This window comes from Rhamphochromis longiceps, linkage group LG7, assembly GCF_057381845.1.
Source record: "Rhamphochromis longiceps isolate RC_006_pf linkage group LG7, R_longiceps_female_GT1.1, whole genome shotgun sequence".
In the NCBI taxonomy this organism is placed as follows: Eukaryota; Metazoa; Chordata; class Actinopteri; order Cichliformes; family Cichlidae; genus Rhamphochromis; species Rhamphochromis longiceps.
Window position 1 is genome coordinate 48,523,837 of NC_140563.1, and position 21,569 is coordinate 48,545,405.

At 38.0% G+C, this 21,569-nt stretch overlaps 1 protein-coding gene across 1 annotated transcript in view; it reads right to left on the reverse strand.

Moving 5' to 3' along the window:
• brinp1 (bone morphogenetic protein/retinoic acid inducible neural-specific 1) overlaps positions 1 to 21,569 on the reverse strand; it is a 116,402-nt gene that overhangs the window by 78,935 nt on the left and 15,898 nt on the right. The window contains exon 2 of the mRNA XM_085413997.1: positions 3,946 to 4,213. Coding sequence (XP_085270123.1) covers positions 3,946 to 4,163 — 218 coding nt within the window. The 5' untranslated portion in view covers positions 4,164 to 4,213. The remainder of the gene's footprint in view (positions 1 to 3,945; positions 4,214 to 21,569) is intronic.

Consider the following 21,569-nt stretch of genomic DNA (forward strand, 5'->3'; position numbering starts at 1 on the left):
AGATAGATTTAAGCCATCCGATTTTTGTACTTTTGCTTCTTTGTGTGAGCACTGAGGAGGCTGGCGATGTAAAGCAACAGAATGTATGTTGCATGTTATGGATTATGTTGCAACTAATGAATGTCAAACTATATGATTTGGGCATAAATAAGTAAGTGGTGCAAAATTAATATTTAATTGAACTGAACTGATTTGAACTGGGCTGAATCAAAGTGAACTGCAGTGCAATGAGTTTAATTTAATCGAGTGAATAACACATTTTTGTGGGCCTAATTGCTCAGTCAAACTAGAATAAAAATAGAATATTAACATTCGTGAGAGTTTGAAAAATTAGTGGTTGTTTACAGAATTGCTGGAATTGCTGAGGTCCTGGGACAGATTGGCAACTAGTCCACGCTGTACCCTCGCCACGAGGTTAAGTATGCAACACCCTTAATTTCTGGGTGATCGCTTTTGATCGCAAGGTGATTGCCTAAGTCACCTTTGTCTGAGGCATCTTGTCTCCAAACGGCTGCGGTCTAACTGAGGGTAAATGCAGCAAATAATGACCATCTAATTCATAAACACAGACAGATCTATCAGACAATCGATGAGTCCAGCTCATCTGTGACATAAGTCTTTGCAATAGGGGACTTGACCTGGCTGCCAACTAGTTGTTATATTCCTATTTAAAGCAAGCTTGCCAAGCACCTATGTCCTCTTGCAGTTAAATATTTTTGCAGTTAAACAAGAAGTTGAAGAAATTGAGCTGATATTTCTCTAATTATGAATAAGATTCGACTAAATATAACGGGGAAAATGATTCATTATTCCCCTACCGAATTTGTTAGTTTGCCCACTTACAAAGACATGAACAGTCTCCAATTTTTATGGCAGTTTCACTTTACTAGTGAGAGGCAAAATATTAACCACAAATCCAGAAAAAGCACATTACATAAAAATTATAAATTAATTTGCACGTTATTTAGTGAAATAAGTATTTGGTCTTTAAGAAAACATAGCTTAGTACTTTTTGGAGAAACCCTTGCTGGCAAGCAAAGCAGTAAGCCATTTCTTATAGTTTGTCACCAGGTTTGCACATATCTCAGGAGGGATTTTGGCCCATTCCTCTTTTTGATACTCTCAAAACTCTCCCTTTAGCTTTTTGGCTGCCCCTTGTCAACTTCAAGCTTTCACACCCTCCTTTTGTGTTCTGGCTGAGAGAAATAGGTTTGTCATCCAGGATTTTATGGTAGATGGCCCCATCCATTGGCCTCTCAATGCAATAAAGTTGTCCTATACCCTTATAAGAAAAACAGCATAAGGTTTCCACATTTGTGCTTGACTGTGAAGGATAGTATTCTTTGGGTCAAATTAAGCATGTCTCTTCCTCCCAACATGGCGGTTCAAGTTCAAGCAAAAGAGCTCAGTTTTGGTTTCATCTGACTGCACCATTTTATCCCAGCCCTTTTCTGAATCATTTAGATGTTCACTGGCAAGCATAAGACAGGCCTGTACATGTGCCTTCTTGAGCAGAGGGACCTTGTGGACTTTGCAAGATTTCAACTAATTATGGTGTTATGTGTTATGTAGTTCTGGGATAATCCAACACCTTTCTCACATTCTCATGATCATCCTCACCCCATGAAGCAAGACCTTGAATGGAGCTCCAGAATGAAGGTGATTGACGGTCATTTTATTTCTAATTCTCAACAAGCTTTTTGCTGTCTTTGAGCACATTACAGCCATGTGCAGGTCTACGGTCTTGTCTCCGACATCCTTTGACTGGTCTTTGGTGGTGGAGAGGTTGTAATGTAAGAAACTGAATCTGTTGACAGGTTTTCTTTTATGGACATAATGAGTTATGAATCAAGATGATGAGTATCTGTATTTGACTGATTCTTTGTGATCTGTTTATCACACGGGCACACGGCCAATCTGTTGGAGCCAGAAATCTGTCTGGTTTGAAGGGGATCAAATACTTACTTCACTCAATGACATGCCAATCTATTCATAATGTTTATGGAGCGTTTTGTCTGGGTTTTTGGTTGATGTTCTGTCTGTCTCAATTGAAATGAAACTACAATAAAAAATAGAAACTGTTCACTTTTTGTAAATGAGCATGCTTACAAATTTATCAGGGGATTAAAAAATCATTGGAGGTTTTTATTTTACCAGTTTTATAAATTATTTCGATTATCATAAAGTTAAAAACTTGTATTTCAATTTACTAATAAAAATGGCTCGCAACATCACACAATAATTTCACTATTGCAGGAGAACAGTATGGAAAACCTAAAAGATTATTTTTGCGACACAGGTGGTATTAGTTACATTAAAATAAAAAAAAAGTGCTCACTGTGAAACAGACTGAACCAGCCATTGCCTACATTTAAAAAATAATCACAGAGTTACTGTAAAAGTACAGCAGTCAAAGTTTATCACACCATTCACATCTGCCTCTACTTTACCTGACCTGCATCTCTGTCATCCACTGTCCACACTGCTCAATCCACACCCCTCCTCAGCCAGGCTCATCAGGCTGAAACCCATCCGATTCGGCTGCTCTGCTCTGGATTTCACTCTTTATTTCCTAGGATTAGTACTCCACACTCTGGACTCTCTGCTCAGTTCAGCTACAGTTCCCCTGCTGCTCTGCACAGCCGGTAACTTGCCAGGTTCTCCATGTGTACCGTCACGCGCACCCCCACTCTGACCCAGCTCAACATCCCATCGGTGACCTGTTTTGCCCTGCAGTAATTATTCTTCTTTTCTCTAGATATACACTTCGCACAGTCTTGTAAGTTTATGAGTAAGCAATATATGTTGCTAAGCAGTTTGGCATGCCACAATTGCTGTTTTAAATTAATTTCTGTGGGGTCAAAATAACGTCCTTGAAGGTTCTAGGTACTGTATGTAACTGAATCACTACAGGTGAAGTAATATTGAAATATATTAGCTTTAATTTGTATCTTTTTTTCTTCTTTTATTATTATTTTTATTTTTATATTATTTTGTATATGTGGCTGCATTTTTTCTTTTTATCCCACAGACCCCAAAAATTGACTTAATGATAAATAAACTAATTTTAGGAATAGTTGTGCAGTATGTTGATGGACTAATTTTAAAATATCAATTCCAACCCAGTTGGTATTCCTATATATGTAGATGACAACAAATTTACAATTTCTAATGATTTATCACAATTAATCACCATGTGATTCAATTCAATTCAATTCAACAGTAACCTCATGACCCTTTATTTCTTAACGCAAAGACCTAAATATATTATAGAAAAAAACCAACATTCAGATGACCCCCTGTCAGTAAAAACTTGGTGATGATGGGAAGGAAAAACTCCCTTTTAACAGGAAGAAGCTTCTGCTAGGATCTTGCTCAGGGACGGCCAATCATATACTGCATTCGGTTTGCGGTGAAAGGAGGATGACAGGACAAACAGACTGGATGTAAATGCCAAGTTTTGCCTATGTTATTGTAGGGTCTTTGCTTTACAATAAAAAGCCCCTTGAGACAACTGTTGCTGTGATTCAGTGGTATGTAAATAAAATTAAAATAAATTACATTGAAAATTAAAATAAAAATTCACCAGAAACTGATAGCTGACTGACTCCATTCTCTTGACTTTTTTGGTGTCTTAGCACGAAAGTCATTTTAAGAATACTGCTTCAACATTAAAAACCTACTCTGTTGTCTACAGTGTATTGGTGTACAGTAGCAAGCTAAAGCAAGGAGTCTTATCCGCACTTCATTAATATAATAAAACAATTTCACGGGGGTGAGACTGGCTGCATCTAAATATAAAAAAGTACACTTAATGGGTTAAAGATGTACAGAGTTCAGCTTTTTGCAACTAAAATCTCAAAATCTGAAAATAGCAAAGCCGTAAAAAGACATTCCCCTAAAAAGCATGAGTGGCATCAGTACACAGGCTGAAAGTGAACTCACCTATAAATTTTATATCTAGTCGTAAATCCTTGGCGGAATCTTTCCACAAAGGACAGATAACTCCGAGAGTGGTGGAAAGGTCCGCGGTCAGAGATGAGCCAGTCATATTGCTTGGTGACATGTTGTTCAGTGGCCAACGGATCCTGGCGGGAAGACTGAACTGTTATATGGTCCCATATAAACAGGAAGCAGATGACCTCAATAAACCTCCAGTTCATGCTTTTTTTTAAGCCGCTCTCTGTTCATTCTCGCTCCATTATGTGGAGACCTGATGGGAGAGAAGAGCAGAGGGAAGGGGGGGAAGGAGATGCAGAGAAAGAGAGTTGTTACATGACAAAGTCTATTTTAGCGGTACAAGAAGATGTCATAGAGTTAGGTTAATTGTCTTGTACCGAACAAATAAGACAGTGCCCTTGTCATTGTCACTTCACTGTGACATGGTGTATATTTATTTTCTGCTCTTTCTTAGCTTTGCGCCCCCTCCATGTCTGGATTTTTTTTTCTTTGTTCTTAGGAAAACATGCACATTCTGCCTCTTCATACATAGACTGTTTTTTGTTTTTGTTTTTTATTAACACTTTCTCCAGTTATGTAATAGCTATCATTATAATTTCTGACAGGGTTAGAGGCAACTTTATGACTTGTTATGACACTCATCCACTAACATGCAAGACACTCATCCACTAACATGCAAGATCAACATCTCCCTTTGACCAATGGTGGCAGTTATTACCAGAAGAAACTTTCAGTTAGACCACTGCTTTTGTCATCACACAAATCTTATTATTACATATAATGTTGTTCTGTAAATATGTCACAAACAATACACAATAAAAGCAAAAGAATCAATAGGAAAAGTTCATCTAAAAGCACCAGCCAGAAACCTGCCTCTCATTGGGAAGCATATACATAACATGTGCATGCTATAGCATTACTAACCCAGTTTAATACTTAAATACTGTTAAATTAAAAGTGGAAAAAAAAATTTGGACATTAAAAATTATTCATTTTCTCTTTGTACTCCTTGTGCTTTTGAATGAAAATATCTATTTGACACTGAAATTATGCCTTGCAGTTTCCGATAAGAAAAAAAAAGATTTTCATCAGTAATTGCATTTAAGAACTCTGGCCCCTGGCCGTGGAGCAACAGTGTGCTATTAAGTGCTACTCTATGCAAAAATTTCCCCTCCCTTCATGGTTTATTACACAATAACACATCATAAAAGAGCAGGGAAAATTTAATGGGCCTAATCTTTTCCAGTTAAATACATGATGAACTGCTTGATTGCCAAAGTTAAACTAATCATAGTATACGGATGGGGAAGGTTTTTTCTTTTTTTTAATTATTATTATTATATTTCTTTTTCTTCTGTCATGTCATGGCTCAAATTAGCACGTCAGTTAAATTAATTCTATATTTTTTATTATTTAAACAATGTTTCATCTCCTTGCAAAAATACTTGGAAGAATCAGAGATCATTTGAATATCAACTTATATAACTAGCAATAATCACACTGCCATATTTGAAGTATAAGCTGATTGTAATGAAATTTCAACTTTCCTCCAATAACACTTTATTCCCGCTTTAATAGCAGTCATGTTTTATGTTAATTACGTTAGACTAATTTGAGCTTGGCTGTCAGAATGAAACAATATAATGAGACAGAGAGAGGAAATACTGACCAGGGATTAATACTTTTGTGATTGTGCTAAAATGAGCAGTGAGCATTTTTGTAATGCCATGTCAAAAGAAAATGTGAGATTTTTTTTTTAATATATAAATTAAATTTTTTAAACGGTTTATAGGAGTGCTGTCTGCATACAGCAGTCTACTTTATAATTAATAACAATTCTTTAATGAGTTATGAGTTATATTGTTATCTGAGAACTACATGCACATCCAGTACAACAGGCCAATAAATAATGGAAATGACAAATCAAAGTTTCTCCATTTTTAATTGCTAATGTAGAGACAAATGCTGTTTGCATGATGCATTTTCATGAAAGTTTGTGCGTAGCTCTTTGTGTACATTACTATGGTTGGAGAGTGCATTGCTTCCTTCACAAATGTGTTTGCTTTTGAGTTATTCATATACATAAAATCAGTGGATATTTCTCCTATAAAGTAGCTGGTATAGTGGTTTTCAGATAAAGGCTGACCTGCTGTGACGGCTCTGTGCATAACGCTCATGGACGTTTTAAAGTTTTAATTTATTACTAATTAATTAATTAGAATTAATTATATATTCTGGTCATGAATGAATCAAAATGCGACTAAATTGAAAATTGGTAGAAAGTAATATTACTATTATGTAGTTAATAGGAATATTCCATACTGTATAGCATGTGTATTTTCTATATACTGTATATACATATAACATTTCATACATGTGTATGTATATGTTACATACACCAAACACAGCAAGCATAATTTGTTGAGGATTTATGAAGAATCACAGGATCACTGTACAGTAAAAATATACATCTTCTTCATGTACAGAATTCACCTTACACGTCCTTATGTGCCTATTTATTATATTAATGACTAACTGGTCGTCTTTCTCACTATTACTTACTGACTTACTGCAACACTTGATTTAGTTACTTTGTGCTCTTAGCAGTTGCACTACCATAAAAACCATGTCTACAGCTGACCCAGTACTCTGTCATTTCCACCACCTGGAGCATTAGTCTGAAACCTCTTAGTGAGCGCATTTACATTCATATGGCCACCTGACAGAGTAAATCCTCAGTCAGGTTTATTCATACGTAGATGGCTGTCTCTCTTGTACTGCCAAAAAAAATGATCTCACGACAGATTTTTTTCCTGCTGGCTTTGTGAGTTTCCCATCTGAACATTTTCACACTCTATACCAAAATGTACCTGATAAAACTGAGTCTTGACCGAGCACGAGTAAGTGGTTATACTAAATGCTGAGTAACTATGTATAGTCGGTCAATTTATATTAAATTTTTTACGATGCTTTTTATTAGTAGTACTGTGTTAAAATAATAGTTTACGCATTGACTGTGTGAAGCCTTTAAAATGTGAGGGCCGCACCTTCATGAATCAGTGCTCATTGGTGAAAAGCAATGTCCACATGGGGCAAGGTGATGGACTTGTGGTATTTGAGGGGCTGAGGCATGTGGTGCAGTGTACCAGCTGCACAGCTGGAAATGTGATGGGATTAGGAATCAGATACACTCTTTTTTGAAGGTTTAAAAGTCTTTCAGTTTATATATGAAAGCTACAGAGAGCATTTGCCACATTTCTCCCATGAACACGCTTATGCTCACGTGCATGAAATGCTGATTCACAAGGAGCAAATCAAAGTAAATAAGCCACTAAGGACGGTGATGTTAAATTAGCTTGGGAGAAGATAACATACTTGGTTAATCACTATTACCCAGGTCCTAAGAGAACTGTTCAGTGTAGGAAACCGATGAATGTCATCACAAGGAGAGCCAAATAATTTGGAAGAGAACCACAGGGAGGGTTTAACTGGATGGGGTGTCAACCATCCAGTCCCTCATTGACAGAGAGATACTGGATGCATTTGCATGCACTAAATTCTGTGAGGGAATATGAGGATTTTGAGAACAAATATCAGAGATAGCCTTAAGGCAAGAAAATACAAATGGCACGTTGTCATACATCACAGAGGTCTGGCTCTAATAACTTACTTTTAGGATTATGTTAGACTGTATTTAAACATTACCCACAAGAGAAAATAAAACATCATGGCCTCACTGATGATTTTTTTCAAACATCTCATAACGATTCTCCACGTTTTGATGTAGATAGATAGTAGAGGTGGGAATCACCATACATCCCACGATACGATATTATCACAATACTTAACGCACGATACGATATTATTGCAATTTTTAAAAATATTTTGCGATATTCAGATTCTGTACATAAAGGTAAACTTTATCAATATTCATTTTATCTAATAACAAAGTCTCACACTCAGTCTTTCTCTCATTTCAGTCAGTTTTATTGTTGAAAACTGAACGGTTTGTATTACAGTCTAGTCCAACTTACTATCTGGTACAATTATAGCTATTCTGAACTATGAAATTTGTGAAAACTATGCAGCCCCTTCAGCAACTGAAGAATTTGAAAGTAAATTAAAACAAAATATAATTTTACATTAAATAAAAAAGTTTTAAACTTAATTAAAATAAAACATGTCTTAAATGAAAATAAGTAAACTGTCATGTTCATTGCTGCCATAAAAAAAAGTTAAACACATTTGGACAGTGAAGGAATGTCAGGATTCTTGCTCAGAAAAAGGATCAACATGCTCTGAAGTCAGAGCATGTTCCAGTCCACAAAAACTTTTTTGTAACATTAGCAAACAAAATATCACGATACTACACAGTATCGATTTTTCCCCCACCCCTAATAGATAGATAGATAGATAGATAGATAGATAGATAGATAGATAGATAGATAGATAGATAGATAGATAGATAGATAGATAGATAGATAGATAGATAGATAGATAGATAGATAGATAGATACTAGTTTCAGCCTTCTGAATTGGTTTATTGATCTGGTATCTCTACAGCTGGTACCATGGCAGACAAAAACAATGCAGACAGAACTACAGATTGTTAGTAGATTTCCAGCATCCTCGTGAAAACACCAAAAAACTGAGTACATAGTATGCATCTGCACAACCATGGTGTTGCTCCTTCAATCCTGTTGATTGTTCAAATCGAATCCCAACCACTAGTAGCTCTGAATTATTCCAGCCTCCTCACCTGTGCTTTTCATGGGCTTGGTCACAATTCTTTTCCCCCTAAAATCAGCCATCATTTCCTCTTTCTTGTTATATTTAGGAGCAGACAATCATACTGTCTGAGTCAGCACTTTAAAATTGTTAAAGAACTTCAGCAGATTGGGGAGTTATAATAGAAATCTGAGATGTACAAAGAAATAGAACCGAGGACTGAGCAGTCCCAGTGGCACTCCTGTGTTACTAACCACCACGTCAAGCTGGCACTTCCCCTGCCACACAATCTGAGACCTGTCCAACAGACAGTCCGCAATCTACAAGATAGTAGATTCACTGACCCCTATCTTGCGTAACCTCTGACTCAGTGGAAATAAAGGCACTGAAAGAAAAAAAAAGGTGCCATCGTTATCACTGATGTTAGAGTCACCATGTTGCTGCATGTGACAGGCAAACCGGAGATGGTCTTTAGCATGTGGTCCAAGGTACGACAATTTTAGTCTCTTTGATACTTAAATTACATTTGACTTTAGGGCAACTTGATGCAGGATACCAGATATCTATGCAGCACAGAAGTTTAGGACACTGGGACTGATAGAATAAGGGCCTGTAGCCACGTGCCTGAGGAGGTGTTAATACAGAACCTGAGCTGGGTCTTCTTGCACTACTGCATGGGAAGACCCAGTTCAGGGTCCTGTGCCCTTGTAAAACAGACTCAGCTCACTGATTCAGTCCAGATTGCATTGCTGATGCTCATACTCACAAAAAGAAAGCCATATGAAAGCCGTTAAATGGCAGAGGTCACCCCAACTGTCCCATGTCACTTTGATTATATATGTATGTATTTCTTTGTTAAGAATCTGGGCCTCACATGCTCAATACACATGCAACTCTATTCCTGTACCAAGGGTCACAATTTGCAGGGCTGGCCAAGTCAATCAATTTTAATCCATGAATGGGAGCAAATTACATTTGTTCTCATGTCAAGAGTGCTTGTAACTGATGAAAAGATGTGTGTACCAGCAATGCACAACAACACACTATCCTTGATAATGCATTTATGCAAAGGTAGAGCATGAGATCAAAACAAATGGCAATCTAAAATCATACTCACATTTGCTTGGTCATCTGCGCAAATAGGGTTTGTTTTCACTTTCTGTTATATATATATATATATATATATATATATATATATATATATATATATATATATATATATATATATATATATATATATATATATATCATTTGAGGTATTTATATATATATATCATTTGAGGTATTTATTTTTGGGGTGGATTAACAGAACTGAGAGGGGAAGAGACAGCGAGTGGATCACGTTTACCCTTGAATAGCAGGGTAAAAAGGGGAGGATGTCTGCTTCAGGAAATCACAAGACAGGACAAGGGAGGCTTGTTTTCTCCATCCTCTTTTTAAACAGCCTTATTCATACTGCAACTCCTCCTCCATTCTGCTTCTTTCAAGGGGATTCAATCCCCATTCTGGTCCCGTCACTAGCTTTGCCAATCAATTCCTCTCTCCCTAGTGTGGGGCCCTAAGTGTCTCTCTTTATTCTATAAAGTTCATAAGAATGGGGAGGCTTGTTCTGCTTATTTGTATTCTAAATCCCAGGGAGGCAAGAGATCAGGATAGAAAGAAGCCTACTGCAGGGAGACAGGTAGACTCACTGGAATTAGAACAGATAGTGTATTCTGTATTTTTACACTGTCCATTGTTCATATGTGACATCTTGTCACCAGTATGTAATATTTATTTTCTACATTTTCAGTCAGAGGAATTGTATGGATATTAGCAGATGGGATTCTCTCTGAACTCTTATCAGCACAGCTGCCTCAGAGTGAATTTATTCCCAGTGATACAGGTATAAAGCGCGTAGTGAAGCAAAACCTTTGACGCGAGGTTATGGATGGCTGGCAGCCTATGAATTTTTATACTCCTCTGGGTTATTTTACCATAGTTCATATTAATATGACCTCAATGGGACCAAAGGGTATGCAGGATTCATGCTGGGGAATGACAGAATGAGGAGTGAGAGAGCAGAGTTGCATCTATATGCCAAACCACTGTCGTCTGAATTTGGAGAATTATTATTGCAGAGCTCACAGTCATGTCTGGAAAGGCGTGGTAATGGTCTGCCACTTGCAATTGCTGGGAAGCAACAGAGGAATGGGAGGAGCAGCCGTGGCTAACTTCATTTGTACTGGATTCTTCCCCTCACCCAATGTCTCGCCTTGGTCCTTCCGTTTCTTTAAAAAGGACTGCAGTGGCACCCTGACCTTCAGAAAACATGGCTGAGCAAGCAACACTCTGTTTGATAATTAAATTCTCTGGTTGGTCAGCAACCAATCAGCTCAGCTCGGGGATCAATGGCTGATTTTAAAGAGCAAACAAATTCACTAATGGTCAGAGTTATTCCAATTTACCTGGCTGCTGAATTATTGTGTCCACATCTATTCTGGGAGGGGAAGGATCAATGCAAACAGGGGAGAGGAGTAGCAGAGGAGAGCATCCGTCATGTGATGTAGTGCACAGAGCGTGCATCGAGGTTGATTTGATGACTGCCCAGCTGAACAGAAGCTATGCGGGGGCAGTTTATGAGATGTTTCTAAACAGGGAATGTCTCTGTCATAAAGCAAGCTAATTAATAAGGTTTCAGTTTAAGTGTGAGCGCGAAGACCACGGATGGTCTTAGACACTGGGGTGTGTGATTGGGGTGTCAAAAAAATTAAGCAAGCTGGCAAACCACAGGGCATAGAAATTTAGCATGAAATAAAAATGGAATTCATTTACATCCTGGGGGATTCTGAGCAATGGAAATAAAAATATTGTGACAGTTGAATCATTTTTTTTCGCTCTGGGTTTTTTTTTTCCTTCACTCATATTAATACCTTACCTTTCTATTAACATTGCGAATGGGAGTGCTAACATGATTATCAACAGAGTATGTCTCTTAAATAGCACTTTTAGACAAAAAGGAGCATAGCATTACTGATTTACTTCCATGTTCATCTCATTCCAGGAAAACGTGTTTTAAGCTGATAGGGAAAAACAGCAGGATTCTACCTCTTTAGCCAGAATCACAGTCGTTCACCAAAGAAAATTAGATGGTACAACATGCGAGCCATTTGTCACCACATCCACCACTGATGTTGCTGGCTACTGTGGCTGCATTACAGATGAAGATTGATCATTTGTCAACTTGCAAATTGGCTTTCAAGTGCTTTCTCTAATTACTCTGTGGTTTTATTGATGAGAAACCACTAACTGCTTTCCTTCGATTTACCTCGCTGGGCACAGTCGTTGTTTTGAATATGTCGTCTCTCACCTTCCAATAAGCCTTTAAAGGGGAAAATAAAAAAGGGCGCAATCCTCCAAGCGTAACAGAATTTGTATGCTACTTCTTGTTCAAAAGTTCGACTGAAGGGATATGAGAATGAAGGCAAAAATGGCAGAATTAATTTCAGTCCCCGAGCTGGTCATACTCAAAATGCACCCAGAGGAGCCCCTGACATGAATCAGAGCCTGAACAGGAGTTGCTGGGAGGATGTAAATGACACTGTTCGCACTGCAGACCTTCCGTGCTCATGCATGTAAATGTCAAGTGATGTTATCCACTGTATGGTTTCCAGTGACTAGCCCTAAAAGGTCTAGACCAAAGCAATGGACGAGCAGGGAGGAAAAAAATCTCTTAGAAGGCTGTTTATCTGAGATCAGCTCATATAAGCTGCTCTAAGATAAGAGTGATGTAAATCTACCTAACCTGCTATCGTGCTTTACTGTTTTTTCACGTATGCACACATTTGTTTTACTCAAAAATCTGAAACAATTTAATTTATGCATTTATTTGAAGAGAATGACCGTAAAGTCTCACCGAATTAAACAGCTGATCCTCCTTCGTTGTTTCTCCATCCTGTGACTGATTTGTCATAATTGCCAGTGACTGTAACATTGTTTTTTTCCAAATCACACTATGAGGGTAGGGTGCGAAGAAGTGTTGTTGCGAGGCAACTGTGAGATTGCAATTGGATCGCAGAACTGCATTTTATTTTAGAAAGACATATGTGAGGAAGTATCATCTTATCAAGGTGAGAGCATGATTTCCTCATCCCATTTCAATATGTGTGCTACAGGACTCTGGCAGGAAAAGTAATGTTTTCTATATACTTTATCACTGTGGTCCTTATCAGCTCTAGCAAAAGATTAAGCTCAGACAGAATGATGTGTTTCACTCTTAGTCCCGCCACCCCACCTTAACCTCCTAAAACTGTCTTTTTCTACTTACAGATGTCCATATATCAAGTTTGCAACAAAAAAAAAAGAAAGAGAAGAAAATGATTTGGCAGCATAGTTCTAAGAGTTAATGCTGTTTCACCTTTTCACATCAACATTCCTCTTTTATACTTTTTTTTATGGGGAGCTTCTTCTGAGAGAAATGCATAACAGCTGCTGTCCTCTCAAGAGAATGGACCACTGGCATTATGTGGAGAGAGGTTTACTCCAGCTGCAGTGGGTTATTTTTGTTTGCTCTTGCAATCCCCATTTGCTCCCTGCACTCTGATGCAATGCCATCTCTGAATTTATTGACCTCATTTTCTTTCCATTTTGATGTCGACTTCCTAATTCAGTATTCGACAAATTGTAAATCACGAGACTTTGGCAAGAGTTCCCTCTCTGACCGGCAGCCTTGCTCTTCAGCAGCAGAAGGAATGGGACATTTAGGCGACGGTCACCGGTCCTATTGTTTCTAATTCAAATCCATATATTTGTGTCAGGGAAGGGGGAAAAAGGAGGAGGAGGCACAGACTGTGTTCCATAAATCAGCAAAATCTGCGGAGACGTAGAGCAGATGGTGAAATTTTATTTTTTTTAAAAAAGTTATCCCATCTCAATTCATTGCAGATTAAGCACTGCAAAGCTAAACTGTTCCATATTATGCATGGCTTGGGTCAGTACTATTATCAAAATTCTAAAGATATTTTTGCTCGGTGCCAAGCTCGTTCTCCCACACAGTTCGAACGAGCCTACCCACTGCTGAGTGAACTGTATTAATCTATCAACATACATAATATATGGCTTTTGTTGGATTCTAGCCTCCAGATGAACTGGACGGATTTACCATTTGACCCAGGGAGTATTTATAGTCACTGTCCTGAAGTAGGGGCGCTTAAGTGAAGAAACGGACTTGAAATATTTGATATAACTGCAGAACATTTCCATTTGCAGATGTGAATATCGTGAAGCAATAAACAGAAAGGGAACATCACTGGTATGAATGGGGTTAAAAGGATATACAGCTTCTGTATTTATAACGTTTCAGTTTTGCTCTACTTCAACCTGTGCTGATACTTGTTGTCACATGATGTGTTTGGGGAATTTGCGGGGGGTTACAAAAATGAAATAAAGAAAGGAGTGCTTTGGGAAATGCTCTATCACATACACACACTCAGTCATGCAGTGTATACAGCAGATCCCCATGCACAAAGGCATCCCGAGCAGACATTTTCAGGACTGATATGACTAAAAGGATAGTGGAATTTTGCTGAGAAAAGCAATTTTCTTTCCGCACCATACTTCGTCTGCTCTTCTTGGGAGGTTATCGTTTGCAAAAATGTGCCCTTGATATGGGTTAGTGCAGCCAACATGTACCTATTCCCCATGTTAAGTTTGAAAATAGAGTGCTCTTGACCTCTTGCCTTTGAAATTCTTCCACTGTCACTATATTCCGCTCGTAAGCTGTCCTCTTTTTATGCCGTAGCTCAGAGGCTTTCGCTACAAGGTTAGCGTTTTATTTTTCCCATCCTCCTTTGCTTCTTTAGCCTCCTTCCTTTCCAAGACAGATGCAAACTTTGTCACAAGCCTTGTAAAATGCATGGCTTTATACACCTATTCAAGTCAGCTGTTGTTATATGCACCTCAATGCATGATTGCCAATAACAGGATTTCCTTTTGCTGCTGAATAATTAACAGGCCTCTTTTGCCAAAATTGCGGTATGAGCCTCAGAAGAACAGGAGTAAATTCCCGAGGTCTTTTTCAAATGTTTACATTAAGAAAAGACAGGAAGTGCTTCTTTACGATTAAATATTTAATGAGTTGGTTTAGATATAGGTAATCCTTTCCCTATAGGGTATAAAGGATTTAACTCTGCTAATAATAATTAAATCAAGGATACAGAAATTGAAAAGTCAGCCCTCTCTTTAGCGATGGTTGAAATGACAGATTTTTATATAAATGCATCAAAAATGTTTTCATAAAGATCAAAATCTAACAATAGACGGATTGACACATAAAATATATTTGCATATATAGAAGAAAGGAGAAGGAAGGTCAGCTGACACAAACGAGGCACTGGTAAATATAGATGATGCTCTCATTCAAGTAATAAATTATAAAATGTGCACTACTTTTCCACAGATAAGTAGGTTTTACATTCATACAGTAGGTTTTTCTAAAACATTCCAATAACACCATAAAATAGGCTAGTTGGAAAGTCAATGGTGTTTTCTGCTAACAACCTTATACCCAGTTAGGGCAGGGAAATATGGCCAAAAATATTTATCATAATATATATTTGAAATTTTGAGGTAAAGATATAACCGATGATATAATTGAAGCAAGACAAAATACAACTCCACAACTTTATTAGTGCAAAAAAAAACCCATCAATGTATTTTCACTTAAACAAACAGCTTTTTTATGTGCATTAAAGTTATGTAAAGATTTAACAGTACAAATGCAAATTCCTTGCTGACAGTTTAACCAAAAGGCATTTCCAATGGAAACTGGCTGACATATCCTCAGCATAACCATGTAAAATATCCACAAAACTTAAAAAGAGGTTATACACACACATACGCTAATATTATGTTGAAGCACTGTACGTATCACTCCGCGAGGCTCCTGACTACGATAGCTGTAATGCTCCGACAATCCATCAAGTGGTGCGGCTTCGTAGCTTAGCAAAGTCCTACTAAAACGTTTTTTGACAAATTTTTGAGCGCCGTGTACCACATAAAATTGGTTCGGTAATAACGACGGCCCGCTAGCATGCTCTACCAAAAAATGTGCTTTGTTGTGTATCTGACGGACGAAAGCTAAACTAGTTCCACACCACTGAAGTTGCACCATTTTTACAAACCAGTTCTGGTTCATCTGTTTCATTCAACGATTCGCTTTCGCCCTTCTCATTCTCCGTCGCTGCCATGCTTTTTCTGCCATGTGCGTATGTAAACAAAGGCACTGCGCATGCACGTTTTAACCATATTTTATCGCAATATTTCATTTTCTTATCATTGCCTAACATTATACCGGTATTACCGTGAACGGTATGATATGGCCCAGGCCTATACCCAGTCATTTATTTTTACAGTTAAAAAGAAATGTTTTTACATAACTGCATATGTTTCTACATCTATGACGTCAGCTACAGAGAAAACATTTTGCTTTATTGAAAAATGCTTTGCTTTTTTAACAACATGCCTAAGTGAATTCCACAGTAGCAGAAAAATGGTCTGCAATTAAAAACAAGCTTCTTTTTCTTGCAATCCTCTTTTTCGATTGAGCGCTTTTTGTGTTTGTTTTGGCTTTTGCAGGGTGTGTGTGTGTGTGTGTGTGTGTGTGTGTGTGTGTGTGTGTGTGTGTGTGTGTGTGTGTGTGTGTGTGTGTGTGTGTGTGTGAAGTACGTGGTATAACGGTCTGGTATAACTTATGACTGGAGAAGCAAGCTTGTTTTGGTAAAGTGGAAAAGAGGACATGGTAGTCACTCAGAAGGAATGACCTCACAGTTGAACGTGTTAATCAAGAAAACACTGATTAGTGATTAGCTCCCATGTGGGTAAGAGAGAAGGAGTGAATTTTAGGCTTGCTTGATTGGATGATGAACTAAGAGGAGTTTGCCTCTTGAATTTTAAACGGATAGGATAATGGAGGGAGGTGGAAAAGAACGGATGTCAGCTGAGAGGTATGGCTTAGAAGGAGTACTAATGAATGAAAGAGTAGCCTAGAGGTGAAAGAATTAAAAATGAAGTAGTCTCCTTTATTAAACTTTTGCTAAGCTCAATTACAGTGATGAAAGACTTCCCTGCTGAACCATCTGAACCAAAGAACGGGGGGAAGCATCAAAGTAAAAGCACATTTTGTGAAATCTCACCTAATCCCAATTATACATTGACAGGTCACAATCCACTTTTCTTTCAAATGTGATTTGTTTTCAAGAGTTACATTCAGATTAGTGTAGTCAGATTCCAGTCCAGGAAAAACTACAACGATTGCACTTTTATTGCTCGCAAGTGTGACTTGAATGTGCCATGTTGCCTCTTCCATGCCCTACATTGTTGTCTTGTTGGTGTGCTGAGAGCACAAAAAGCACCAGAGAGGATACTGCACAGGCAAGCTTCACCTGGACTGGCCTCTCCATCATTAAAATTAACTACATCAGCTCCATCAGCAACACACCACTGAGCTGTTTGGGGATGGTATGCATTTTTCTGCTTTTTGATCATAAGTAGGTACAAAAAAGTGCTTTTTTTGCCCCCTAAGACTCAACCTTTTTTTGTGGCACGCACACTGTACAGAGTGTATAGTAATTTTGTAGTTGAGTGAGCAGTGATACAAAATAAAAACGGGATCAATGAAACACACACTGGTTCATGACAAAGCATAGACAAACACCTACATGGATCATGTGATGCATGATGAAGTAACACAAATTTGAAGTTCCCATATCAATAATAATTCTGTTGTCTTTGATTACTTTAGGAAAAATTATTGCAATTATTGAAATCACCTCTAAAACTACAGCCACATAGGTTCTGAGGTTAATTTAGGTTCTGGGGCTTTGTGAAAAACGAATAGTGCCTAATTGTGAAAATAAATTGCCAAATAATCAGTGTAGCATTACATACATCACTGATTTGATGGGAATTTATATTAAAATATGTTCATATTTAAAGAGGCTAATGAAAGCATATGAGAGTACTTAAGTATTTATAATGCACAGCACGCACCATCTTTTTGTCAGGATACTGTTTAATATAAACACACACACACACACACACACACACACACACACACACACACACACACACACACACACACACACACACACACACACACACAAAAACTCCCCCTGTCTGGCTCTGCTTGTTGGACTTTGTAGTGGTTGTGTGCTAAAATTGCATTTCAGCATAATAAATAGGCCCACAGTGTGGTGATCTGGGATTTGAGTTTTTTTTTATTATTTTATTATTTTAAACACTTACTATTATATATCTGTCTTCTCTGTCTAAAGAAAATGTTAATACTGACCCAAAAAAATCCTGGCATTGATAATTTCATGTTACTCCACAATTAGGAGAGGAGTGTTAATGGAGTGAGGTGCCAGATTGGCACAGCATCGGCAGCACTGCACTCAATTGAGGAGACAAATTATTCATAGTAAGAGACTCAATCAATGTGTATTTCCAATGTCTCTGATTTTTTTTTCTAGAAGGCAGTAAGTGTATCGCCCTCTGAAGTGTTTCAGAAATAATCAAATTGGGTATGGTTTGATGTATTGTTTCCTGCATATGGATCGACATACCAGAGCAATTATCCTGGAACATTTTTTTAAAAATGAGCTGTACAGTCTGGCTTCTTGGGTCTGAATGTGAAAATGGTGTTTGTTTTACTGAAGCGTTCAGTCTACCAGGTGTAGACTTGAACTCAGATCAAAAGAGGTATTAAAATACAGCGTTTAGTCTTGTCTGGATCGCCATCACCTGATTATGTTATCTGATACACAATCATCCCAAAGCAAAGTTAAATTACTTCCAACATTGTCTAGACTGTGTTTGACTCAGTGTAAAGCAAGCCCAGAGGTGACAGCACAAAGACCTGCTCTACTTAACTACTATAGTTCACATTTTTCACATCCTTTCCCAACCTCTCTCTTACACACACAAATAATATATATATATATATATATATATATATATATATATATATATATACACACACACACACACACACATATATACAGCTTCACTTCTGCACAAATCCTCTGAAGTTTTAAAAGCCAGTTCTGTATATTGTCGACACTACTTCAGCCTCCATCTCATGTCAGAGCCTCTTTCCCTTCCTCTTACTCATGTATCCCTATACTCACCTTTTCTGTCACCCCAAACACCCCTAAAATCAGGTGAGAGGTCCCCTTCAATTTCTCCCCACCTCTAATAGGCACTTCCTTGTGTTACATGATCACTGGGTGTCAAGATTAAAGAATGGCTACTGCTTCCCAGGGCAGACATAGATGGGAGACAGAGAAAATAGCACTCCATAATTACTGATAAATCGAGCACACAGCCTCCTCTCCTTCCACTTCCTCCCTATCCACCTGGCCCTGATGTCAATGTGAGGGGCTGAGCAAGTTAAACCGAGAAAAACTTGACCACGCCAGCCACTTTTTTGCACTGCTGATATTGCAGTTAAGTTCAGGCAATTCAGAGCCAATTGACTGACTTGGAGCTTTTATTCACCCTCCAATCATCACTTCTTTGAAGTGGGACACACAGTACTGGACTAAAACAGCTGCAGCCAAAACACAATGCCACCAGTCTACAGCCTGGGAGAATATACCACACTACACTCTCAACCAAACACAGGTAAGCTGCCATACAGCACATTTTCCTTTAATCTCTGACGGGCTTATAACCTACAGAGAATGATGAATGCACCACAGATCAAGCATTCCCCTTTACTAAACACCACACATGTGCATTGTAAGTGACAGTCGCTGGAACCAGTGGTAAAAGAATAAAGAAAAGGCCAGATGGCTGGGTCTCACCCCACCACCAGGCAGTTGTGATGGATTCCCCAGTTGCAACCCGTTGCCATTGTTTGTTAGCAATCCTAATAGAATTGGTGGAAAGCAAAGCCTTTTCTGCAGTGACAGTGTTTTGCTTTCTAATAGTATTGTATAGTAATTTGAATATTTATTTTAACAGGCAAGGAACCAGGTGGTAATAAGACTCTGGAGATTAAACATTTTTCCTGTAGTAATGATATACATGTGCCACAAAGCTTTATCCCGAATAGCTTAGTTAGGCAAAATCAGGCTCACTTAATAAGTGTTTGAGCTTTATTAGACTGATCGTCAGTCTGAAGGGCCACCTCATTTCACTGTGATATACAGCTTAATTTGATATTCATCTGTGCCACTTTATGCTTAGGACAGGGAGGAGTGATCAAGACCTACATGAATCGCTGAATAAGATAATTAGATGTGGGAGGTTAATTAGCGATATGGAACCAGGCATTTGAACTTCCAAGTGCCCCAGATCTGACTGGTAACTTGTATGTTAGGAAACAATACGGCTGACTAACCCTGAATTGTTTGGCAGCATAATGATGTTAATGATAAATGATGTGATTTACTTTCATTTACATGCATCAAAAGAGAGTAAAGTGTGAACTATAAGTACTCTGGCATTTTAAAGGATGCCTCCCTTTCTCTTGCACTGACCCTCTTCATTGCTATCGATTTTATGCCATGTGAAAAACTGTGCAATGGATCTGGGGAATATATGACAGTGAAAAGAGCAGTTGCTGCCGCAGAGCATAAACCTTTGACCTCAGCGCTAAGGACTTTCATGGTCAGAAGGAAATACCAAAATTACTAAGCATAGAGCTTAAAACATAAAAGAATACATCTGAACAGCTCCCCAGTGTGTCCCATAAACGTATCCTACAAAGTTTGCAGATAATTATATTCAACATCTGTTTATTATCGCTAGTTCTCTGGCAACACTTCCCTTTCTACATTTAGATACCCAGATGCTTCATCCTCCTTTCCAGAAACCATGCTGACAATTGACCTAACTGTTTTTCCTGCAAAATGTGGGTGCTTATATAGATTAATCTTTGGATTGAGGGATTAGAAAGAAAACAACAAAAAAATAACACACAAAAAAAGCATTAATAACACAGCTGGTTGTATGTCTGATTGACACTCGTCACATAATGATTTATGATCAGGAAACCTCATCATCATTTGAATCCATTGGCTACCTTTCTAGAGTTTTTTTGGTTAGGTATAAGAAACAAGTTTACTTTAAGGATTTGGAAAACATCATGGCTTAGACTGAAAAACAGCTTAACATCAACACTTTTCCCAATGTAACAAGCTTCTCAACTGTTGTCCTTGTTTCTATGGTGACTCTCGGAGCACCGATGATAATTATTCTAAGAGGGCGCACATTAAGCTTAAATGTGACACCAATGGCTCCTGATCAAGTGGCAGTATCTGACCAGTCGAGAGCAAGCCGAGCTGGAAAATAATACTTTTTCAATAATTGTTTAAGAAAGAGGCACTCCACCGTGTCTGAAAATGAACAGTGACTTTTTATTAGGGAATGAAAATAAGTTGTTAGATTTATGCGTTTTACAAATACGGCCAAATCAAAAGGTTGTTTTTGAGTGGAAGACTTTTTCTTGAGAAACTGTGTTGGTTTAAGATACTTTCTCTATCGCAACATCTGCCTCTTTGCTTCTTCTTCAGCAGGCACAGCATTTGGGATTCGGTAGGGATCATTTTTAGAACTTGCTTTTATAAGATGTTTAATCCCAGTTCATTCGATTTCAAATGTAAAATGTCATTAAAAACCTAAGCATTTTTTTTTTTTTGAAAAAGAAAAAAGGTACAGCTTTTTGCCTTTTAACCCCAGTGCATTTCTTGTCCATCTTTATTCCGTCCCTTCTACAACTTTTAAATGTCACTGGAAGCATTTTAAAAGCAGAGCATTTAATTTGAACAAGGTCTTTAATTTTGAAAACTGACTCACTATGTAATTCCTGTGTATGATAAGTAGGAACACTGCGTAGC